Source organism: Chiloscyllium punctatum, chromosome 11 (assembly GCF_047496795.1).
Source record: "Chiloscyllium punctatum isolate Juve2018m chromosome 11, sChiPun1.3, whole genome shotgun sequence".
Lineage (NCBI taxonomy): Eukaryota > Metazoa > Chordata > Chondrichthyes > Orectolobiformes > Hemiscylliidae > Chiloscyllium > Chiloscyllium punctatum.
The window spans coordinates 73,374,471-73,399,382 of record NC_092749.1 but is presented as its reverse complement, the minus strand read 5'-3'; the positions used below and the strand labels follow the sequence as shown (position 1 = coordinate 73,399,382).

Sequence of the window (24,912 nt, the reverse complement as noted above, 5' to 3'; positions counted from 1 at the left end):
TCTTTTGTTATTTTATTCCCAGATATCCCAATCTCATCTAGTCCCATTCACCAGCACTTGGTTCATATCCCTCTAAACCCTTCCTAGTCATATACCCATCCAGATGCCTTTTAAATATTGCAATTGTACTAGCCTCCACCACTTCCTCTGGCAGCTCATTCCATAAAAGCACCACCCTCTGTGTGAAAAGGTTGCCCTTTAGGACCCTTTCATATTTTCCCCCTCTCACCCTAAGCCATACCCTCTAGTTCAGGACTCCCCGACCCCAGGGAAAAGACTTTCTCTATTTATCCTATCCATGCCCCTCATCATTTTATAAACCTTTCGGAGGTCACCCCTCAGCCTTCGAATTTCCAGGGAAAAAGGTCCCAGCCTATTCAGCCTCCAATATCCTTGTAATTTTTTTCTGAACCCTTTCAAGTTCCACAACATCCTTCCAATAGGAAGGAGCCCAGAAATGAACGCATGAGTTGGACTGAAAGATCTGTTTCCATGTTGTACATCTCTATGACTGTTCAGTATCTTCACTTTACCAATAATCGTTTATGCCAGCTAATAATTTTCTATTAGACAAAGTTCAGGTTATCATACTTCACTTATGTCTCATGACTGGCAAATTTGTTCTTTTTCACACCTCCTTCTCTTTAGTTTTCCATTCTGACAAAAGACTACATACCCAAAATGTCTCTAACCCAATTTTTTTGTCAAAGCGATCAGCTGTGTATTTCAACTTATTCTGGTTTTCCTTTAAATTTCCAGCATTTGCAGGGTATTTTCTTTCACCAGCTTAACAACCAATATTATTTGGTGATGCATATAATCATAATCTTCTGCATGGTGACCCATTAGTATAAATGGATTAATATATTTGTATAATTCACTACATTCAGAAAACTACATAAAGTAAGACATTCACAATCAAGTGTTACACTGCCAGTATGCTGAGTGGAACTAAAGTATAACCCATTATCCAAGATGCCAAGTGCAAGTCAAAATTAGAATTCTTTCATAAAGCTCACACATTAAATGCTGTGGGAAAACCTTTGATTTGCATGCATTACCAGGTTTTATCAAGTTTCCACACTGTAGGGAATCTATAATCTATCTAACAGCAGCAAGCATTTCATGGAGTCAGTTACTGAAGTTGCCCCAAAGATTTTCACAAATAGATTATTATTAAGGCATTATTAAAATTTGATAGTCAACTCACATGGGAAACTGTATTTTCAATGTAAAGTAGCAGCAATGTCGGTAGGTGGCTTCCAAAATTCAGCAAATGCTGAACTGTCAATCTCAAAACATACTGCTGCAGCATTACAATGTTCAGCTATATTAACTCTATGAATAGCCAATGTACAATAGTGGAGAAACCAAGTCCAAGCAGAATACAACTTATTTTATACGAATTTAGCATTTAGAACACTGCACACAGAAGAACCAAAAACTGATCATTCTGTACCTGGTGGTGGTTGCGAAGGATTAAAACTGTGCCGTAAAAATGGAGGTGGCGGAATGGCTGGGTTGAAGCCTGGAGGAGGGATAGACATTGATACAGGAAAGGCTGGTGGCTGCACCATGCTAATCGCTGACACAGTTGGAGTCACTGGGATCTGAAAACAAATGATAATTAATTGCAAAAAGAATGAAAGTTCTGAAATTATGTTTCTTACATATGCCTGACTAATCTAAAAATTATTGGAAATTCACACACTTAACAATCACTGGAGCTTATTTTTTAATAATTGCCTTTAAGTGCTCTCACCGCTGTAGTTTTAATGGACAATCTTCATCTTATATGATGTTATGATGTCTTTTACTGTGGCAAACATAAGCTCTAGCACAAAGGGTACACCAATGTTATTAGGTAGAATAAATTGCTGCTCTTTCTCCTTTACAATAGTGACAACACTCAAACTCCACAGGATTGCCAAGACTGTGAAAAGTATATAAAAACATGATTTGGAGATGCTGGTGTTGGACTGGGGTGTACAAAGTTAAAAATCACACAACACCAGATTATAGTTCAACAGGTTTAATTGGAAGCACACTAGCTTTCGAAGCATTGCTCCTTCATCCACTATCACCTGATGAAGGAGCTACACTCCGAAAGCTGGTGTGCTTCCAATTAAACCTTCCAATTAAATTAATATGCTGAGCGATGCACACAAGTTTCAGTGCTATTTTATTTTTTTCAAAATTTAACAGAGGAGAATCCTCCCTACCCCTCTTAAACTTCATATGTTATCAAATGTCTGTCATAACTGTATTAAGTAAAAATCTAGTTCTAACCTGTTGGATTATAACCTGGTGTTGTGTGATTTTTAACTATACAAAAACAATTATTCTTTCTCTTATAACGAATTAAACAAAAGCTTTGGAGCAGACTCTCAAACAAAGCCAAAGATCAATTGTTTGGAAACCTTGAAAGTCACTGGAGGAATATCTAGGATGAGAAATATGACGCAGATGCTGTTCTTTCTTAAACTGTAATAAGTTTACTCACTCTATGTGGTTTGAGTACCATTTTCAGCAATTTGCTTCTCTAAAATACAAGAGGAAACTTGAAATGACAGATTGGTTATTACCTATTTTACCTCATGGACATCTGTCAATGTCAACTCCAAGATAACTTTTATGTAAAAAATAAAGTTACATGTTACCAACAAGGCAATCCCTTTATAATCACCTTCATTAACAGAACAGTAAATAGAATTTAGTTTATAAATTTAATGAATCATTCAAGTAATAAGACTTTTCTTGTTCTTGGCTTAAACTGACATTCTCTATTTGCTTGAGCTACCAAAATAGCTTGTACAACTAAAACAATAGATATTACAAAAAACAATAAAACAATAAGTATATTTGCTGAAGATTAAATAATGCTGTTACCTGAACAGGTAGCATAGTGACAGCTTGTGTGAATGTCTCTCCTTGTGATGTTGGTTGAGTGCTTTCAGTAGTTACAGGTTGGATCACATTCTCTTTTACAGGCTCCGTGTTCCTTGACTCCCACTCTGAAATATAGTGTTCGGTCGTTACTACTAAAAAGAGGTCATGGAGTATCTTACTGTAATTTATAGTGCACAACTTTTTTTTCATAATCAATCTATATTCTTAACTTCCACCTTTCCTGTGTTTTTAATTTTTTCCTGCTACTTACTATTTGCAATCTTAAAAACAGGAAGTATTAACAGAAGCAAGCACTGTATGGAATTTGATGAATAAAGGCTACAATCACAGATTCGCCAAATATTTTTACAATAAATTCCAGGGTTTTCAAAGCATTATTAAAGTTTGTTAGTCAACAGACAATTAACTGTTAAGAATGTGCTATGGTTAAGCAGGGTCACCATTGAATTATGGTAAGGAAAGGTTTAGGGGTGATTTGATAGAGGTGTACAAGATGATTAGGGGGTTAGATAGGGTTGACAGTGAGAACCTTTTTCCGCGTATGGAGTCAGCTATTACAAGGGGGCATAGCTTTAAATTAAGGGGGGGTAGATATAGGACTGATGTTAGGGGTAGGTTCTTCACTCAGCGAGTCGTAAGATCATGGAATGCCCTGCCAGTAGCAGTAGTGGACTCTCCCTCTTTATGGGTATTTAAGCGGGCATTGGATAGGTATATGGAGGATAGTGGGTTAGTGTAGGTTAGGTGGGCTTTGATCGGCGCAACATCGAGGGCCGAAGGGCCTGTACGGCGCTGTATTGTTCTATGTTCTATGTTCTATGTTCTTAACAAACCTAGAAGCTTTTGAGAACATAACTGAATTGATAAGGGGGAACCAATAAAGACAGTGTATTTGATGACTTTCAGAAAGTAACTGATGAATGCAAAATGAGGAGCCATGAAATTGGTGGTAATTCATAAAGATAATGATTGAGGATTGGTTAATGCTTACAGGCATATTCGAAAACTTTTGAGTTCTCAAGTTGTAACTTGGGATGAACTGCAAGGATCCAGACTTGGGCCATAGCTATTTACAATCTGTATTAATGAATTAGTGAATGATACTAAATATCAAGTGGACGTTATTGAGTGTAACATCCAAGTTTGCTGATAACAGAATGTAGTTGGCCATTTAAAGCAGAGACGAAAATAAATTTCTTTACTGCAACATTGAGAATCCTGAATTCTCTACCTCAGAACACTGAATATTCAGTTTTGAATACATTCAAGACAGAGTAGCTTTTGAGTATTAAGGGGTCTAAGAGACAGCACAGGGAAGTGGATTGAAGCAATCATCTTGTTAAATGGCAAAGCAAACATGAAGGACCAAATGGCCTACTTTTGCACCTATTCGTGTCTCTATCATGTACAATGGTGAAAGTCTCAGGGTCCCCTTAACTGGATCAACATACCTTGCTAACAAGTTTATGTTTGCATTATTTGATTGCATTAGCAATCCATTTCTGAGAATGGAGCCAAAGAAGACCTGGGATGCTTCCCTAATAACATGCTGAGCGATGCACACAAGTTTCAGTGCTATTTTTTTTTAAAAATTTAACAGAGGAGAATCCTCCCTACCCCTCTTAAACTTCATATGTTATCATATGTCTGTCATAACTTTATTAAGTAAAAATCTAGTTCTAACCTTTGGACAGATAGTTTGAATGAGGTCTTAAAATAAAAAAGGTGGATAGGTGTATGCACACATCTTACAAACTGGGTGATGTATTGGTCATGGCCACAAACTGGCTTTCATTTTGTAAATTGCAGGTAGCAAAAGTGAACCAGCCAAAGCAGTCCGAATTTGGAGTAGGCCAGGCCAAAAAGCTAAATCTGGGAGGTTGGTGTTCTACTGCAATGTGCAGAACTATTACTTATATTGGAGCTACAGCAATGACCTACTATTGGTCATGGAAACAATATATAAACTCAATATATATAATCAAACAGGCTTGACAAAACAGAAAAGGGCACCATTAACAGTGGTCAAATTTAAGACTCAACATAAAATTGAAAGCCCAAGGAAAAGACAATTCCTGAGATTTAAAAAAAAGCAGGAAAATTATCACATGTATCAGAGATATTTGATAATCCACTAAGGAAAAATGATGGCCCCATACCACTATTAACAGTTTCCTGGTCGATCATGCCTCCCTCAGAAAAGCCTTCCAAATCATCTAATTTCAATTTTTCCCATGGAATATATGTAACGCCAAGGTCCACATCCCAAAACTGCTTATATTCAGGTTTCACACCTTTATTTAAAGCCCAAGCAATCTAAGGGAAAAAAAGATAAGATAGATTAGACAAGGATATCAAGAGATTCCAGGTATTAAAAGCACAGAGTTCATCTAGATTCCTCTCTAGATTCCATCAGTATTTTTTGGTACTATTATCCTCTCTTAATTAAGTATACTAAATTTGTGCATTTATTACTACTTCACAAACCATTCCTGTAGTATATAAAATATCGGAGCATGATCACAGTAAATATAGATATTTTTAGGGTGTAGGTTTGCTCACTGAGCTGTAGGTATTAGTTCTCGGAGCATTCTGCGGCTGTTTTGTTCTGGCTTGAGGTGTTTTTATCAGTGGTTTATATTGGAGACATTTTGGCAGTACCTGTTTTCTTAAACATTCATGCAGGAAGTACAGTTGTTCGTGGGTGGAACTCTCTCGGATGGCATTCCTTTCCCATCTTCGGGCAAGTTGTAGCGTGTTGCGCCCATAGGTTTTTGCAAGGTTTGTAGCTCAGGTTGAGGTTTAGGGTGTAGGTTTGCTCGCTGAGCTGTAGGTTTGCTGTAGGTCAGCGAGCAAACCTACACCCTAAACCTCAACCTGAGCTACAAACCTACACAAACCTTGCATAGATATTTTTCTCCATTAATACCTCTTGATTTATAATTCCCTTTTCAGAATTTGTCAGGCAATGCATTTCAAGGGTTGTCCCAATTGTGGTGTTTGATGATCGGAAATACTTGACAGCACTGCTTTGAAATCAATAAGGTACTATGGCTGAACACTATGAGATGAATCAAACTAATCACCACCTCAGCTTATTTTTTAAATGCATGAGATTCTTACAATTCAGACATTTTTTCCCTATAATATACCAATAGGCACCTTTTAAAAGCAACTAAATTTGGAAAACGATTGATTAAGCAATTGACTACCGTGAAACAATATAAGTAATAAATGTTTCTGTACAGTTATACTATGTACTTTTCAGGCATTTACAACCGAGTTGCTTGCAGGTAGTGGATTTCACAGTATAGCTACAGTGCAATAGGCCATTGAATAAATGTCTGTGAACAAGCATCTCACATAATTTCATTCTCCTGCCTTCTCCATGTAATCCTGCACATTGTTCCTGTTCAACTAGCCATAATTCCCTTTGGAACGCCTCTTGATCAATAGGGGAATCAAGAGAAGTGGAGAAAAGGGCAGGGTCATATGATCTTATGATTAAAACCATCTCCACCACAGTCTCAAGCAGTGCAGTCCAGAATCTAACCATTTGCTGCATGAATTTGTTTCCCTTCATATCACTTTAGCTTCTTTTACTAATAAATCTTGTACTTGATCCTTTCAGGAATAGGGAATATTTATTCCCTTAAATACTCTAACCAAATCTTTCATGATTTTGAATACTCCAATGAAATCACTTCTCAGCCTTAGCCTCAGTTTTTGCCAACCTATCTTAACTGGAATTTCTTATCTCTAGAACTAATCTCAAATATATACTACATTCTCACCAATGTCTGCACATGGTGCCTACAATGCGCTACACAGAAGTGGACATGATACTCTAGCTGACATTGAATTCATGTCTAACATTAAGTTCAACATTACCATCTTGCTCTTGTATTCTAGATCTCCATTAATAAAGACCAGAATATTATGTTCTTTATTAGCAGTTTTCTCAATTTGTCTTGCCAGCTTCAGTAATTAAATTAAACACAGGTTGCTCTGTTTCTCACCCCCTTTAGAGTTGCATTATTTATTGTACATTGTCTCTTCATGGTATTCAAAGCAAATTATATCACTTCACACTTGAATTGCCACCTATCTGCTCACTTCATGAATTTGTCTACATTAGAACAGAAGAAACAGCCATTTGGCCCCTCAAGCCTACCCCACCAATCAATAAGATCATGGTTGCTCTCGCTCAGGACTAAACTTCTCTTTCATGCAAGCTAATCATACCTCTCAACTCCCTGATACTTCAAATCTCTACTTACTCTTTAAAATACTTTCAATGATTTAGCCTCCAAAGTTCTCTGGGGTAGACAATTCCAAACATTCTACCTCTGTATGAACAAATTTCTTCACATTACAATTTTAAATGGGTCTCCTCGTTCTGTAATGATGCCCACAAGTTCACAGTTCCAACACCAATCCTCCCCCAACTCACCCACCACCATTTGTGTAACAATCTTCTCAACATCTACTCCGTCAAACCTTCTCAGAGTCTTGAATGTTTTAATAAGATCACATCACTTAAACAATTCCTGCATTCCAGAAATTCAACATGCTTCTTATTCCAGTACTTTCCAAACTTCCAAAGAATACTACCAAAAGCAGAACAGTAAATTCATAGGAAGACCTCCACCTGCAAGTTTCCTTCCATTGGATATACTGGCCAGACTTGGAACAATACAGCCATTCCTTCATTATTTCTGGGTCAAAACTTGGAATTCCCTCGCTATAACACTGTGGGTGCATCTACACCAGATTAAGTGCAGTCATCAAAGGGAAGGGGTAAACACTACCTTCTTAAGGGTAACAAGTGCTGATCTTGGCAATGGTGCTTATATTTCATGAATGGATTAAAAATGTCCCACTTTCAGGACAAAGCAGTATTTAGTGACAAGAAAAATGTTAATGAAAAATATGTTACTCTTTGGAACCTGCTAATAGGAAACAAAATAAAGATCTCAAGTTACTGTTGAAGAAGGATTTCCTTTGGTCGATGCATCTTGGAAGTACATTCCAGCAGAGGATTTAGTATCTAAATACATTCTGCCCTTTAACAAAACAAAATCTTCCTCTAATACTGATCCAAAATCTAAGAGGAAAACAATTTTTTTCTGAAATAATACATGGAACAAATCTGGAGATGGGCAGACAAATCACTGTTCATGTATTTCATTATACCGGCATTAGGAGTCAATGAAGCTCTGCTCTGCACTCTTCCTTGTGAACAGAGACATTCCAGACCAAAAATGCACAAAAATTCCAAAGTGGTATCATTTTTAATAATTCTTTTATACATGTATATTATGTTTATTTTAAAAATACAAGCCAAAGACATGGTTTTGCATTATTTTCAATTTCTGAAAATGACTTGTTTAATAGTTTTGTTCAGAAGTTAAACTCACCTTAATAATTTTAGACCCCATTTTAAAGGATCCAGTGCTTAGTTTCTGAAGAGCACGAAAAGCATCTTGTCGATGAACCATACAAACGTATGCACATCCTCGAGGTGGTATCATCTAGAAAAGATATAACAATAACTGAAACAAACGTTTAAAGCCTTCCCTCTGCATTCAATAATACTTCACATTAATAGACTAACTATGAAGTAATGGGATTAGATTACTTTAATAAGACACTGTCCCTGAAGTAGTCAGACAAAGCACCACTTAATAAAGCGATTGGCAATATTGAAGTCCACAATTTAAAAGTGATAGCGAGAATGCACATACAAGACCTTGCTGGAGTATCGTGTCAAACTTCTCAGCAGCATATTTTAGAAAATGCATCCAGGTTTTAGAGTAAGTACAGAGATTTACTGGAAATATACAGTACTGGTGTGACACAGAGCATTTAGATGAACTGGGGTTGATGTCCTTAGAACAAAAAAAAACTAACAGGAGATTTTTATAGAGGGGTTTTGACAGATTAAATAATGAAACTGTTTTCAGTGTAGGTCAGTAAAAATACTCAGATTTTAGATAATTAGCACAAGAACCAAAGGGAATATATGGATTTTTAAAGAAAAATTACAATGATGTGGAATGCACTGTCTGAAAAGGTGGTGAAAGCAGATTTATATACAACTTTCAATTCCTGAAATGGAATAATTTGCATGAAAATACAGCAGGATGAGATTAATTGGGATAGGACCTTTAAAGATCCAACTACTACTCTGTGCTGTATCATTTTGTGTTTATTTAGAACAAAAAATGAGGCTACATTTATGAATGGTGCTCAAGGAATGGATTTTCTTACTTTACCATGATTGATGCTTATTTATTCAGTATCCCTTTAAAAAAATGTTTTGGACTCAAGATGCCTTCATTTTAGAATAGTTTGTACATACATTACTTTATATAATACACTAAGAATGCAGAGATCAAGGGGCAACTTTTTTTAAAAATTAACATTTCATATATATATATATATATATATATCCCTAAAAACAAAGAACATGTAACAATATAAAAACATAACATTTTGGTTCTGTCATCTTTTATTCTTCATTTATCAAGTTGCTCAGTTCCCACTAACTCTGTTTTAACCAGCCGTTATGGATTCCAGCTCCAAAATACTATCAATTTATTTTCAAATCAGCTTGAACTTAGTTTGAAATTGTTCAGCCAAACAAGAGAGAGAGATCAATGAAGTTTAATTTGATCAAACATGGTAAATCTTTGACTTTTTCAGAATCTATAGAAACAATTTGCTGAAAAGGGAAAATTTCCTGAAACATTAATCATATTAAAAGGGTTTGAACCAGATAGCAAAAATCACCAAATGCAAAATCAATTAAAGACATTAAACATTCTTACACGTGTACCTATTATTTAAAAATATCTCATTCAAATTGCATCCAGTGAAAAGCAGCAGGTTCAAACGCACATTTGGAAAACTATTTAGAGGTATTTTTACTTGCAAAGCATCGAGTCAATGAAAATATTCAAGTCTGATTTCTAAAATTGCCTCGTAATATCAATGTTGCACCACTGGTATTTCAGCATTCCTCAATTACTATAATGTTATGACTGTTGTTCCTATACTTCTATTTAAATTGGTCAGTTATAATTGATCAACAAGTGAAAATATAATCAGACTAATGTACAAATATTAATTTCCTATCGGCTGGTTTATCTATCTTCAGAGCGCAAAACACGATTTAAAAATCAAGTACTTAAAAAGTCAAATGTTACACAAACAGTACCTCAAATTAATACTTACATTTATTGATTCAATCTGGCCGAACTCCTCGAAGAGATTGGTTATATCTTGTTGTGTTGCCTTTTTGTCTACCTGACCAACCCACAGTGTAGTACTGCATACTGAAGTATGAAATAAACAAAGAAAAGAACTTACAAAGAAATCACAATGTACATTAAAAGCTACTGATAACCCCAGAGCTTTTACTTATTATAATAGGAATACGTGTAAAATAGGAGGATGAATTTTCTAAACAAGCTGGAATGACAAAATAAAATCTGTGCCAGTACATGAGATTACAAAAACAACTATTTTCACGGCCCTTCAAAGTTGCAAGGCAACTTGAGCACTTGTGTTGTAGAGTACAGTCATTGTTATAGTGCAGAAAATCTAGCAGCCAAAGTGATAACAACCACATCGTGTGCATTGGCGATTATGCTGATGGATAAACATGGCACTGGCCAAAGGAAAAAGAATTGTTAGCTCAAAAGCATGATGTGCTTTTAAATTTCCTTGTGAGCAGATGGGGCTTCAATTTAATGTTGCGTCTGAAAGAGACATCTCCAATAGCGATGCACCCTCCTAGTACAAGACTGGAAAGTCTCTTCTAAGAGCTTCAGACTCAAAAACAAAAGTGCTATTAATAAACCACAACTGACACCTAAAAGAAACCCTGGGCATCTACCTGGAAAATCTATGATTAACGATGGTGAATGTTTTTCTTTAATGAGCAATCTCAAGACTGCATATAATATCTTGAATATGGCCTAACCACTGTTTTCAATGTTTTCCTTTATTTACCTGGTCTCTCACTATCAGGGAATAATGCTGCTTAGCCTTGTGATGCAGAGCTCTCTCAATAAATGGATGTTTCCATTCTTTGTTCTTAACCCAAACTTGTAGCACTCAATCCCAACTGTGAAATGCATCCAACATTCAGTACGCCCATTCCATTGTTATTTATTTTTGGATCATGTGGGCCATTTGTCAACCCAATAATTTTGTGTCAATGCTAAATACCATCAGCCCTCTAACTCCAAATCATTACACATACAACAACTTTTATTCAGTAACACATTTAACGGGAGCCACAAGAAAATATCAGGGCAGGTGACCAAAATCTTGGTTAAGAGATAAGACTTTAAAAAGCATTAGGGAGAAGCCATGGGACAACAGCAACGTCACTGGATTTTTAATCCAGTGGAGGCTGGCATGCTGGGGACACGGGCTCAAATGTTACAAGACCAATGATAAAACGTGAACTTAAAAGACAAAGTCACAGTTAAAGTTACTCTAATGGTGACCATGCAAACATTGTGAACTGTTTTAAAAAAAATGTTCATGACTATCCTATAGGAAAATAAATCTATAACCCTGAACTGTTCTGGCCTGCATGGGACTCCAAACCCAGAGCAATGTGGTGACTCTTAGCTGACCTCTGAAATGGCCTAACAAGCCTCACAGTTGTAGCAAAACCCAGGACTGCAGCAGTTCAAGAATGCAGTTCATTACCAAATTTGAGAGAGCAAATAAGGATGGGAAATCAATGCAGTATTAGCCAGTGACGTCTACTTCCCAGTAATGACTTTTTAAAAAAAATTATATGTCTGCATGGCTCAATTGGTAGCATTTTCAATGTCATAAGGTTATGAATTCAAGTCCCACTTAAGGACTTGAGCAGAGAAACAAGGTTACACACCATTGCAGTAATGAGTACTGTCAGAGGTGTTACGTTTCAGATGAGATAGTAAAGATTAATTACAGTGTGGAAACAGGCCCTTCGGCCCAACAAGTCCACACCGAACTGCCGAAGAGCAACCCACCCGTACTCCTACATTTACCCCTCACCTAACACTACGGGCAATTTAGCATGGCCAATTCACCTGACTTGCACATCTTTGGACTGTGGGAGGAAACCCACGCAGACACGGGGAGAACGTGCAAACTCCACACAGTCCGTCGCCTGAGGCGGGAATTGAACCAGAGTGTCTGGCGCTGTGAGGCAGCAGTGCTAACCAATGTGCCTCCATGCCGCCTGTGTGGGCGGCACGGTGGCACAGTGGTTAGCATTGCTGCCTCACAGCGCCAGACACTCGGGTTCAATTCCCGCCTCAGGCAACACTCTGTGTGGAGTTTGCACATTCTCCCCGTGTCTGCGTGGGTTTCCTCCCACATTCCAAAGATGTGCATGATAGGTGAATTGGCCGTGCTAAATTGCCCACAGTGTTAAGTATATTAGTCAGAGGGGAAATGGGTCTGGGTGGATTGCGCTTTGGCGGGTCGGTGTGGACTTGTTGAGCCGAAGGGCCTGTTTCCACACTGTAGGGAACCTAATCTAAAGAAAGGTCCCTAACAGCTTTTAGGTGAGTGTAAAAGATCATATTGCACTATTTTGAAAAAGAGCAGAGGAGTATCTCTGCTATGTGGTCAATTTGTTTTTGCTCAATAAACATCAGAGAATTTATGTATTTACTGTTTGGGTGAGCTTAGATGATGCAGATGATTACACAGTTTCCTACATCACAACATTGACTATACTAAAAGAATTCAGCTGTAAAACACGTTCCAAAATGCTGCCTGTTGTAAATGTGCTACATAAATTTTGATCTTTCCTTGACAAATAGATTCTATTTCAGGATATTGTTGACAGCTAGACAACCAGAATAGCAAGTATTGGTAAAAATAAAACTTTAACTAGAACAATTCCTTTTAGGCTTTAAACCTGTTTGCTGTAAGTCGTAAACTGTAACTGGCATTGTAGAAAAACCACTTAAAAGTATAAAGAATAGATGTAAGGAGTTTGTCAAATAACACACATTATTCCTTGTTATAAGTCACTGATATTTCTTCAGTTTACCCACTAAAATGTATTAAGTGTTGTCTTGTATAAATTGCAGGATAGTCAGTATCATGGCAAAGGCTATTTTAAACACGAGTTATTGCAGAAAATTACCCTACAAACATTCGGTGCAGGAAAATGATTAGTATATATTTACTTCACATTAAGTTATCAAGGAAGTAAAGTTTTATGATCAAAACACACTAGTTTCATCTCACCATTTGCCATATAATTTGTGAGTGCCCAATGTCAATATCCATTATTCATTGCTCATACACTAATTAAAAATGCAATTAGGCCTATTTGGATACCTGATAATCCATGGGTCTATTATATAAAATATTGAACAACATTGATATACAAGTGCCAGACAAGGTTAAGAAAACATTTAAATTATTGTCTTCTTGGTGGCAAGCTAACACCACAAAAAACTTTCAATTTGAACCCTCACAATTCTTCTCATATTATGGTTTAACATTATGGTTCAGGACACCTTAATTAATGATCTGTTATTTACAGTACAATTTCAAAAAAACTGCAATACAGAAACAATTATCTTTACAGCTTTGCAATCCTGCTCATTTTATGTCTGCCATAAAGAATTTCATGATAAGGTGCAGGACTTTTATCATGGATAACTAGCAATGTTAATTGATACAACTAATTGTCTGCTGTAACATGTAAACTGTTGCTATTCATTCTGTTATGGAGTTGGGACAGACAGGGATGTTATGAACATAGTTAAGAAACATAGCAAGTTTCACAATCTCTCAGCTCTGTCCAAAATACTCTGTTACATGTACAGCCTGTTGCATTATAACCATCTTCGGTCCTGAAGATGCTGAATAAAAACAAAAGAAAACTTTGCTACACAGTCAATTACATTCAAACACAGAAGGAAATTAATCCATTTTTAAATTACATACCACTAAGTGTTTTCGAACGGATAGGTGGTAGACCCTTTTTCTGGCGTTCCTTTTCACGCTCCCTTGCTCGTCTTTCACTGGAATAAGATCGAGACGACTTCCTTTTTCTTTCTTTTGATCTTGAGCGAGAGCGTTTCCGATGTTTACGCTTGCGAGACCCTGAGCGGGATCTGGACCTTTTCTTGCGAGGTGATCTAATCAAAAATTATACAAAATGTGAAGCTTTCAAATATTACATTTAATTCCTTATAATGTGTAAACTATGTCAAATATGTTTAATTAATATTTTAAGTGAACTCCTTCAAATGAGAGTAAGTAAATATCACACCTTGAACGAGATCTTGAGTGTGTCAGAGATCTTGAACGTACTAAAGGCTTTTTTTCTTCATGCTGAAAGATTTCTTCTTCAATAAGGTCCTGACCATCAGGTGCATCAATATCCATATCCTTAATAACCCATGGCATCATTAAAAACATAAATAACAATTAATTCAACGGACAACAGTATAAACCAGATTTAGTTCATATGACTCTTGATCAAATGCGATGACTGACTGCTCTAGAAATTAACACTGAGTGCTCCAAATATAATGAGGGAATGCCAGGTACAACTGCATTTTCTATTTCCAAGTGCATGGAGTTTCTGGCATGCAGTGTTACGAATGGGTACATACATCAGTTTCCACATGCTTCAAGTAGTTAATACCACATCGTACAAACAATGAAATATGCCATCTAATACTGTCAAAATACAATACTTATTGATCTGCATGACCATTCTCTACATCATTTCCTTCCTCCAAAATGGCAAGAAGTAGAAAAAAATAAATATTACTTAATATCAACATTTTATTACTTGGGAATATATTCACAAAGCATTCAGGCAACAATTTTCAAATTATTTGAGATCCTGGAACTTACTTCCATTGTACCAGGGAAGGTATTGCAATTGGAGGCATGGTATGTCAAACAGAACCATAGTACAGAAAGAGGCTGTGATACATTCTGCTTCAAGTCAACTTCTTTACACATGCTCTGTTTGGGGTTGGTGGAGGGAGGTGCAGTTTACAACTCGTAAACAGGTGAAGCAGAGGAAGATTAAGAACAAGGGGAGGGAAAGTTTGATTACTCTAGTTAAGGACTGATATTGATGACTGCTCAAACAGTCTCCTTCTGCAAAGTAAACTTTAACAAAGATTAAATTAATGCTGAGCTCACTCGTATATATGGATTTTTAAACACAATATATGGAGTAATAAGGCTGTTATATTTAATTTCCACTTCTTGCTTCTCCCTTGTCAAGATAAATGACATTCAATATTTCCTATACACTTGATTTGAGAGGAGCTCGTAAATGCATGATGCAACCGCTCCAAGATTAATTACTTTGACAGAGCTGATTTAATTTTAGTTATGGAACAAAATACAAAAACAGTTTTATTCTCTCAGATTTCAGCAAAAAGTTCAATACTTATTCATTAATACACACATCAAAGCTGATTTCTAGAATGCGTTCAGTATGGTATTATATAAAATTGTCTTTCTACCTGTTGTTGTTGCTCAAGTGGATCCTCCACTCTGATCTCTTGCTCTTGTTGCTGATGAGTGCTGCTCTGGGAAGGGGTCACTGACTGTTCAGATCCAAAACTTACTTCCTGATTGTCCAAAGTTGCATTCTGCAAAGTAATTTAATTCATAAATTCAAATCTGAACACTAAGCATTTTTCTGGAAAGCCCATTAGCCCTTTTAGTTATCAAAATACAGCGTGTATAGATTTTCACACGCTGAATAATTTGCACACATATGAAACTAGCTTTATGACATCAGTATGAGTACTACTTAGTGTTACGCATTTCAAACAATTAAAGCCAAACATACATGAATGCAATTCATCCCATGATTCTCAAATATGCATAAAAAGTCCTTCCTACTTCTCCCAAATTATAGATTGTCAGCTACAAAACAATGAATTTGATGGTCATGAAATGCACATTATGACAAGCACAAACCATTAACACTAGAATTCAAATAAACTGGTCAACAAGCACCAACTACTCTAATCAAAGTTTTGAGAGCGCTTGGGGGCTCAAGCCTTGCAATGCTGTAGCACTACCAAATATTTATTGAAAGAGTCCCAAATTGTGGTGATGATTTATGCCTCAGGCAGTGAGTTCCATATAACCTTCATCCTCTAAATGGAAAAAAACATTTCCCTTAGATCCCCTCTAAGCCTCCCTCTAAGCCTCCTATCCATACATCTACAGTTGCCACTTAGTGTTTGCTGTCGTAAGGGGAAAAGGCTGTTTCTTTCTGTGCCCCTTAGAAACCCGAGCTTACTTAGTCTCTCTTCACAGATGAAACTTTCCAACCTCAAGCATCTGGTACACCTCCTTCATACATTCTCCAGTGCAATCACATTCCTTCTGTAGGGACCAGAACTGCAGTCAGTATTCCAGCAGGAATCTAACCTTCCTGCTCTATTCAATGGGTCGACTAATAAAGCTAAGTGCCCCATATGCCTGTTTTACTTGATCTACCTGACCTGCTGCCTTCAAGGTTCTGCATGTCCTAAGGCCCTACCATTCATTATATATTCCATGGTTTTGTTATTCCTCCTGAAGTACCTCCTATATTTCTGGATTAAATACAATTTACCATTGTTCTGTTCATCTGACCAGCCCATTATTTATGATCCTGTAGTCTTAAGTCCTCCCTCCTTGCTATTTACCACACCACCAGTTTTACTGATCAACTTACTGATCCAATCTTCTATATTAATGTCTAGGTCATTCAAGTACACTACAAACAGAAAGTGACCCAGCACTGTACCCTGCAGTATGCCACTGGAAACAGTCCCAAAAACCATCTTTGACCATCACACACATCTCCTGCTACTCAGCAAATTTTGGATCCAGTATGCCAAATTGCCTCGGATCCCATGAGCCCTTATCTTCTTACCTAGTTTCCCATGCGAGACCCTGTCAAAAACATTATTGAAGTCTATGTAAAGTCAGAGGTCACATGACACCAGGTTATAATTTAACAGGTTTGTGTGAAATCACAAGCTTTTGGAGCGCGGCTCCTTTTTCAGTGAGAAGTTTGCGATTTCAAATAAACTGGTTGGAATTAAACCTGCTTTCATGTGTCTTCTGACCTTGGCCACCCCTACACTACAAAGTCTACGTAGACTACACCCACTACACTACTCTCACCTTATACCTCCTCGAAAGTCAATCAAACCACTCAGACAATCTCCCCGACAAAGCCACGCTTACTAGCTTTGATTAATCCGTTCCACTCCAGGTGGCAATTAATTTTGCACCTCAAACTTTTTCTAAGAGTCTCTCCACCACTCAACAGCCATTAGTTCCTGGTTCAGCGCTGCTTTTCTTCTTGTATAGTACAACCACACTAGCTGTTCTCCAGTTGTTCGGCAACTGTGTCCAGATAGGAGTTAGAATTATCAAAGCCTCTGCCATCTTCTCCTTTGGCTCCCACAAGAGCCTGGGACATATCTTATCTGGCCCTAGGGATTTATCCAATTCTGAGTCCACTAATACCTCCTCCCTCTCAAATGTAATTTATTCAAGTATCATTAAGTATCATTAAGACTTCTACACTTACTTCATTCTTTTCTATAGTGAATACAGATGCAAAGTACTTACTTATAACCTTGTCTATCTTCTAGTTCCACAAGCAGTTTTCCACTTTGGTTCCTAATGGGGTACACTCTTTCCGTGCTACTGAAAATACTTTTAAAAAGTGTTTTCTTTATTTTGCGTGTCAGTGTTTTTCATGCTCTTTCATTGTTTTAAGCGAAACCCCCCACCTTTTTGTATCGACCATTCGGGCTTCTAGTGTTTGAGCTCTCGGCATCCAAATACCATATATTCATATTCTGCACATTTATTCTGCTAAGTTCTAACATTGAATGCTAATGGTTGCAACCTCTATAGTTAAATTGTTGAAATTTGCCTCAATGGTAATCGCCATAACTACTAAACACATGGCAAAAACTTTCAAAGGCTTTACTTGGGCTGGCAGTACAAATGAAATATAATTATGCTTCATACATTAGCGACAGTAAAGCATGAATGATGATTTGCAGAGTGTCCGATTTGATTGTAATGTACAACGTGCCATAAATTTATAAATGTGTAATCATTGTTATAAAGAAACATTTTGATAAATATACTTTGTTTTTAATTGAGATTCAAATAAACATAAAAAAATGTAGGCCCTATAAGGTATAAATATAACTTGCTTCAAGATGTATTAACAGATGCAAAAGTTGCATTGACATCACTTTAAAAGTATGATACCTCCTCTCAGATTTGGATGTGAACTTAGTTTGTCTAAATTATATTCACAGTAATCACTCATACTTCTTCTTGTACCTGCTGTGTCTGCTGTTGCTCCAATATCTGTTGCCGAAGTTGCTCGAAGTTTTGCTGCTGGAATTGCTCAGCCAGCTGCTGAAAAAGTGATGTGTTCATGGTCTCAGTTACAAGAGGTCTGTAAGTCAAAGAGATAATCATTTACCATATATGTATGAACAATGGTACTTCTATAAGACGCTGTCGCAAAGTACTATACATTTTTGTAGTTTTCAAAGGAAAACACAGGATGTTTTCTGAACAACATATGTTCGGCTAATTGGTCAATGGTTTCCTGCTTTGTTTTTCTCCTTTCGTGTACAGGGACGTCATATTTGCAGTTTTTCAATCAGTGGGGCCTGAAATATTTTGACCAATGCCTCCATAATCTCTAAAATCACTCCTTTCAAATCCCATGATTGTAGGTCATCAGTTCCTGGTGACTTGTCTGCATCGAGACTCATTAGTTTGTCGAATACTGGTAGAGACTGTTACAAGATCTTTCCTCCCATTAGCAGTTTGCTGATCTATTACCTTTGGGATGCTTATAGTGTCCTCCATCGTGAAGACTGATGAAACATATTAGCTTAAACTGTCTACCATTTCCTTGCTCCCCACGATCAATTCCCTAGTTGTACCCTCCAAGGGTCCCAGTTACGTTAGCTACTCTCCTTTTTTCTATACCTGCAGAAGCTCTTGCTGCTTGTTTTTATGTGTCCTCATATCTATCCTGAATGGGTGACTCTTATTTTTAAGATATGATCCAAGTTCTAGATTTCCACTTGAGAGAAAACCTCCTTTTAGCAGCCATTTGATCAAGTCTACTCTGGATCTTACAGTGCTTCAATTAAGTCACCTCTGAATTTCTAAACTATACAAGATACAAGCTAAGCCTTTCCTCATAAGATATTAAACTAGTAAACCTTCGCTGACATCTTTCCAATGCATCAATATCCATCCACATGCACATGACCAGCACTGTACACAGTACTCCAGGTAACATCCCTACTCCAGCATTCAGCTCCCCTCAGAATAAAACAATGTTCTACCTGATTACTTGCTGTACCCACACATGAACATTCTGCTATTTATGCAGAGGAGCTCGCTGTAGCTAAGAGCTCTATAACCTCTCACTATTTAGGTAATATGTTGCAGTTTTATTTTTTCTGCCAAAATAGACAATTTCACACTTACCCACATTGTACACCATTTGCTAGATCTTTGCCTATTCACTTTACCTATCTCTATCCTTAGATAGAGATTAAAGAAAAACTAGATGCTGGAATCCAAAGTAGACAAACAGAAGGTTGGAAGGACACAAAGCCAGGCAGCATCAGGAGGTGGAGAAGTTGATGTTTCGAATGGAGATCTTTCATCCTGAAGCGTCTGGCATCTGTGACACTGGCAACCACTGAAGGAGGCAGAGATGGATCATCTGTCCAGCTCTTCTGGCTACAGGCTGCTACAAATGCTTCAGCCTTATCTTCTGCACTCCCTGAAGGATATTAGTGAACCAGATAGACACTTCCCCCACAAGGGTTTCATGCTCATGAGATTCTAAATTCCAATTTTTTTTATACTGAATTCAAATTTCATCATCTGCCATAGTGGGATTCAAACCAGGGTCTACATGGGTTTCCTTTGGGAGCTCCAGTTTCTTCAAACAATCCAAAGACGTGCAGGTTAGATGAATTGGCTGTGCTAAATTGTCTGTAGTGTCCAGGGATGTGTAGGTTAGGTGCATTAGTCAGGGGTAAAATGTACAGTAATAGAGATGGGGAAATGGGTCTGGGTGGGGTATTCTTTAGAGGATCGATGTGGACTTGTTGGGCTGAAGGGCCTGTTTCCACACTGTAGGTATTCTATGAACATTAGCTGAGTTTCTAGATTAATAGTCTAGTGATAATACTACTAGGCCATCATTTCCCCATGTGGGAAAACAGCCAAGTTAATCTAGTCAAAGCTGCTGGAGTTTCCTTGATAGTTGAATCATGAGGCTTAGTTACTGACACTAAGTCCTGAATTGTAAATACTGCAACAAAATCACAGTCCTATTCAGTTCATCACTTAGAAAACTGTAAAGATTAAGTTGGCATTGTCAGATTTCTTACTGAAATAGATTTGCAAAAAATATAAATCGGCAAGTTCCTTTAACATCCAGACCTATTACTGAAGGGGTCCTGCCAGAAGTCTTAAAAAGTATAAAGGTAGGTAAATCTCTGGCATCAGAGGTGTATCCAAGGGCATTGTGGGAAGATAGAGACAAACTTGCAGAACCCCGGCAGAGATATTTGCATCTACAGTTATGGGTGAGGTGTGGGAAGACTGAACGTTGGCTAGTGTTATGCCCTTATTCAAAGAAGGTGGCAAGAAAAGCCAGAGAACTACAGACTGGTGATTCTGACATCAGTGGGCAGTAAATTGTTGGAGGGGATTCTGCGAGACAGGTTTTACATGCATTTGGAGAGGAATGATTAAAGACAGCGAACACCGCTTCGTGTGTGAGCAATTGTATCTCTCAAACTTTATTGAATTTCTGAGGATGTGACCAATAACATAAAAGAGGGTAGTGCAGTACAAATTGTCTACACCGATGTTAGAAAGGCCTTTGACAAGATTCGGTATGGTAGGCTGAATAATAAGGTTAGAACACATGGGATCCAAGGTGAACTTGCCACTTGGATACAAAATTGGCTTCAAGGTAGAAGCTTCAAGGTGGTGGTAGAGGGTTGGTTTTCAGACTTGAGACCTGTGACCAGAAGTGCTCTGCAGGGATCGGTGCTGGGTCCACTTTTGTTTGCCATTTACACAAAAAACTTGGTTTTTGTATGAAGTGTGGTTACTAAGTTTGTGGATGACACCAAAATTGGTGGTACAGTGAAGGTGGCTATCCAAGAGCACAACTGTATCTTGAGCAGCCAGGCTACTGGGCTGTAGAGTGGGAGATGGAAGTTAACTTAGGTAATATGAGGTGCTATATTTTGGTAAGACAAACCAGGACAGGACTTACACAGTTAATAGTAGGGCCTCACTGAAGTGTTGTTGAACAGAGAAACCTAGGTACATAGTTCCTTGAATGTGGCAACCTAGGTAGAAAGAGTGGTGAGGAGGGCATTTGCCTTCATTGGTCAGAATATAAGAGTTGGGACATCATGTTGCAGCTGCACAGGACATTGGTGATGCTTCTTTTGGAGTGGTGTATGCAGTTCTGGTTGCACTTCAATAGGGAGAATATTATTAAATTGGAACGGGCACAGAAAATGTTTACAGAATTATTACCAGTACTGGAGGGTTTGAGTTATAAAGAGAGACTGGATAGGCTGGGACGTTTGTTCCAGGAGCATAGTAAGTTGAGGGGTGATTATATGGAGGTTTATAAAATCACGAGGGACACTGATAAAATGAATGGCAAAGATATTTTGCCTTGGGTAGGAGAGTTTCAAACAAAAGATAAGAGGGGAAAGATTTGAAAGCAGCAGCTTTTTCCACACAGAGGGTGGTGAGAATATGGAATGAACGGCAAGAGAAAATGGCACGGCAGTTACAGTATTAACACTCAAAAGACATTTGGAAATGTATATGAATAAACTGGATCCAGTTTAGTTTGGGAAAATTTGTCAGTATGGACGAGTTGGACTGATGGGCCTGTTTCCATACTGTGTGACTCAATTACACTAAAGAGATATGTTTCAGTTGCACTAGACCATCAGCTCCAATCCCAAGTGATTCCATTCAGGCAAAAAATTGCATCCAACAACTTTCCAGAGATTGATGAACCAAGTAGCCATTGTTCCTAATTGTGAATTACATTGATGCTGGGGCACTACTTGGAAGAACTGGAAGCTTTGGTTTGCAAATTACAAACAGTTGATTTAGAGGTAAATCTAGTCAGAACTAAATTTGCAAAGGTGACAATAAATAGACTAGAACATATAAAATAGGGAAAGAACAACAAAAATACAAGCAATGGTGGAGTTTCCTGACCCTAAAGTTCAAGAGGAAATAACAAGATTTTTGGGAATATATGGGCTTTATCTCAGATTTCTACCAAAGTCCAGTGCCACAGTTGCTCCACGCCAAAAAAGTTCCCCCAGGAATGTGCCAGGCATCTTTTGGGAAGTCGAATACCACTTTGGTCAATGGACCAATGAAATGAGGTGCAGCCAACACTAAGTCCTTCAAGGTCATTCAGGAGAGGGGGCAAGTTTTTAAATTTCACTCCACAGATGTGGGCATCACTGGTTTGGCCAGGATTTATTGCTCAGAGGGTAGTTAAGAGACAACCACATTGCTGTAAGTCTGTAGTCACAGTTAAACCAGAAGGACGGCAGAAATCCTTTACAATGGAGATTAGTGAACCAGATGGGCTTTTAAAACAATCGATAGAAGACAAGAATTATGGCAATAGTTTCATAAAAGTATCCCTCCCATATCAATACATACAGATATTATATCAACCTCAAAATTTGCTTATATTTATTATTCTTGACAGTTCCTGTTCAATTAGCAAGTAGCAAATATATTTCAAGTTCTCAGAATTTTTTTACGTTTCAGGAACACAAGCTAAATGAGCACAAAATCTTTATACAGAAGTATCAATTCAAAACTTATCTTGTACTGTTAACAATAACCTCCCAGGAATTGGTAGTTTCACCATATACCAGACAAAGCATCCCCCCATTTAAAGTTGTGTGGAACATCATTTATTGTCTGGTTGCAAACTTTTTTCCTCAAGGAATCTTCCCCAAACCTAACAAGTTTTGGAAAATTAACACCAACACATCAAAACTGTATCATTTCTAACAACCCAATATCCAATTTTCCAAACAATTGCCAATCTCACAACACTCATTCCTATAAAAAACAGAACTGATGAATGTGGACTGCAAGGGGCAGAAATGCAAAGCATCCAAATTAAAGTTTACTACCATAGTAAGGGTCCAAGACATTGTCATAGCCCCTATATGCCTTCTCTTGCTTATAGCCAGCAAAACATCCCTGAAAATCATGATGTACTGAGAAATGAGATTACCAAAAATGATACTCAGAAAAACCCATGGCACTTAGTTGGTGGGAAACACAACTAACAAGCACTTGGCACCAATGCCTTTTGTTCAAAATATTATACTTTTCCACTTATTGTACTTTGTAAGTCAGGAATGAAGCACTGAAATTAAATCTTTTCATCAGCATATTTCTATTTACTACAAAAAGGACTAGTCAACAACACAGCTCCTAGAAGGAGACAGCAAGCGTCAACTTGGGCAAGGTAGAAGGACAGAAAAGCAGCCATGGTAAAAGGCAGATTTTTCAGACTGAAAGACACCGTACAATGTTGCTCATATATATAAATATACAACTACAACGGAATACAGATGGGTTTCCAGAACAGGCACACAAGGGCAAATGGAATTTAATAGAGAAATTTTGGAAGAACTAATCGAACTGTTATATTAACTAAATACCATAATTGTAAAGAGTGACAAAGGAATATGGATGTTGATAAGCATAAATCTTTGAAGGTGACAGGACAAAGCAAATGATGAGTTAGCATAATTTGTGGAATTGCGGGCATCTGAAATGTGGATATTGAATGCAAAAGACAGGAAGCTATGCGAAACATCCTCCAATAAGAGTACTGTATCTAGTTCTGGTGATCCCACATAAAGAAGAATAAAGAGTCCTTGACAGTGTGCAGAGAAAATTTATCAGGGTGGTTCCAGGCCTAACAACAGTAATGATAAAGCGAAGCAGTTCTCCTTGGATCAAAGGAAATTGAGGGCAGTATTGATCGGAGTTTGCAAATTTATTATAGGCTTACGTAAAGTAGACAAAAACAATTCCCATTCACTAATGGCATAAGGACCAAGGGACACTGTATTAAGGTTTTGGACAAAACATTATGAGCAGTTGTAAGGATGATATCTGTTTAAACCCAGGAAGTGGTAATGATCTGCAATTTGCTGTTGAAGAGGAACCAGTGAATGATTTGAAAAGGAAATTGGAAGTGAACTAGAGAGAAATAAGCTTATAGGACTATGGATGAAATGCAGGAAGGAAACTATGTGGATTACCCGACAGACCAGGCATAGACTCAATGGTCATTGACCTCATTTTGTGCCATATTGACTCTATGATACTGCAATTGAAATGCAATTGTTCAAAGGATTTTAGGAACAAGATATGCATTCGGTTATAACATAGGGAAGAAGATTACAAATAAGACAATTTCTTACAGCTGGGATGCAGATGTTTCTTTCTTGGTTTCCTCTGAATGATCCTGTTCTTCTTCATACTCAAATCTGTCAAGGAGTTTCTGGAACAAAACGTACAACTCAATTCAGCATTTCACAACTTAGCCTTACCTCAGCATGGGTCTTGTTTTATTTGTAATGGCTACTTATTTTAGAATCAGACACTTCTTTAAAAACAAAAATTAATTTATTGTGGCAATGTCTGCCTACAGTTTGTTGACAATAACAGCCTGATTCCAACAAAGACAAGGCATAGGAGCAAAACTGGGCTATTTGGTCCATCCAGTGTACTTTGCCATTCAAAGCGATCATGTCTATTCTGACAACTCTCAATTCCACTTTCCTGCTTCATCCCCAAATCATACGTTGGAGACTATATGAAAAAGAA

The 24,912-nt window shown here is 37.6% G+C and overlaps 1 protein-coding gene across 4 annotated transcripts in view; it reads right to left on the bottom strand.

Moving 5' to 3' along the window:
* The window catches only part of tiam2a (TIAM Rac1 associated GEF 2a), a 289,699-nt gene that overhangs the window by 163,034 nt on the left and 101,753 nt on the right, over nucleotides 1-24,912 (bottom strand). For all 4 annotated transcript variants that reach the window (XR_011961891.1, XR_011961892.1, XM_072581040.1 and 1 more), the window contains 10 exons: nucleotides 24,507-24,586; nucleotides 18,292-18,409; nucleotides 15,441-15,569; nucleotides 14,222-14,340; nucleotides 13,894-14,087; nucleotides 10,150-10,250; nucleotides 8,331-8,444; nucleotides 5,070-5,226; nucleotides 2,890-3,014; nucleotides 1,460-1,610 (listed from right to left, as the gene is read on the bottom strand). Coding sequence is in view for 2 of the 4 variants with exons in the window: in XM_072581040.1 (XP_072437141.1) it covers nucleotides 1,460-1,610; nucleotides 2,890-3,014; nucleotides 5,070-5,226; nucleotides 8,331-8,444; nucleotides 10,150-10,250; nucleotides 13,894-14,087; nucleotides 14,222-14,340; nucleotides 15,441-15,569; nucleotides 18,292-18,409; nucleotides 24,507-24,586 (1,288 nt within the window). In the remaining 2 variants the exon portion in view is untranslated. The remainder of the gene's footprint in view (nucleotides 1-1,459; nucleotides 1,611-2,889; nucleotides 3,015-5,069; nucleotides 5,227-8,330; nucleotides 8,445-10,149; nucleotides 10,251-13,893; nucleotides 14,088-14,221; nucleotides 14,341-15,440; nucleotides 15,570-18,291; nucleotides 18,410-24,506; nucleotides 24,587-24,912) is intronic.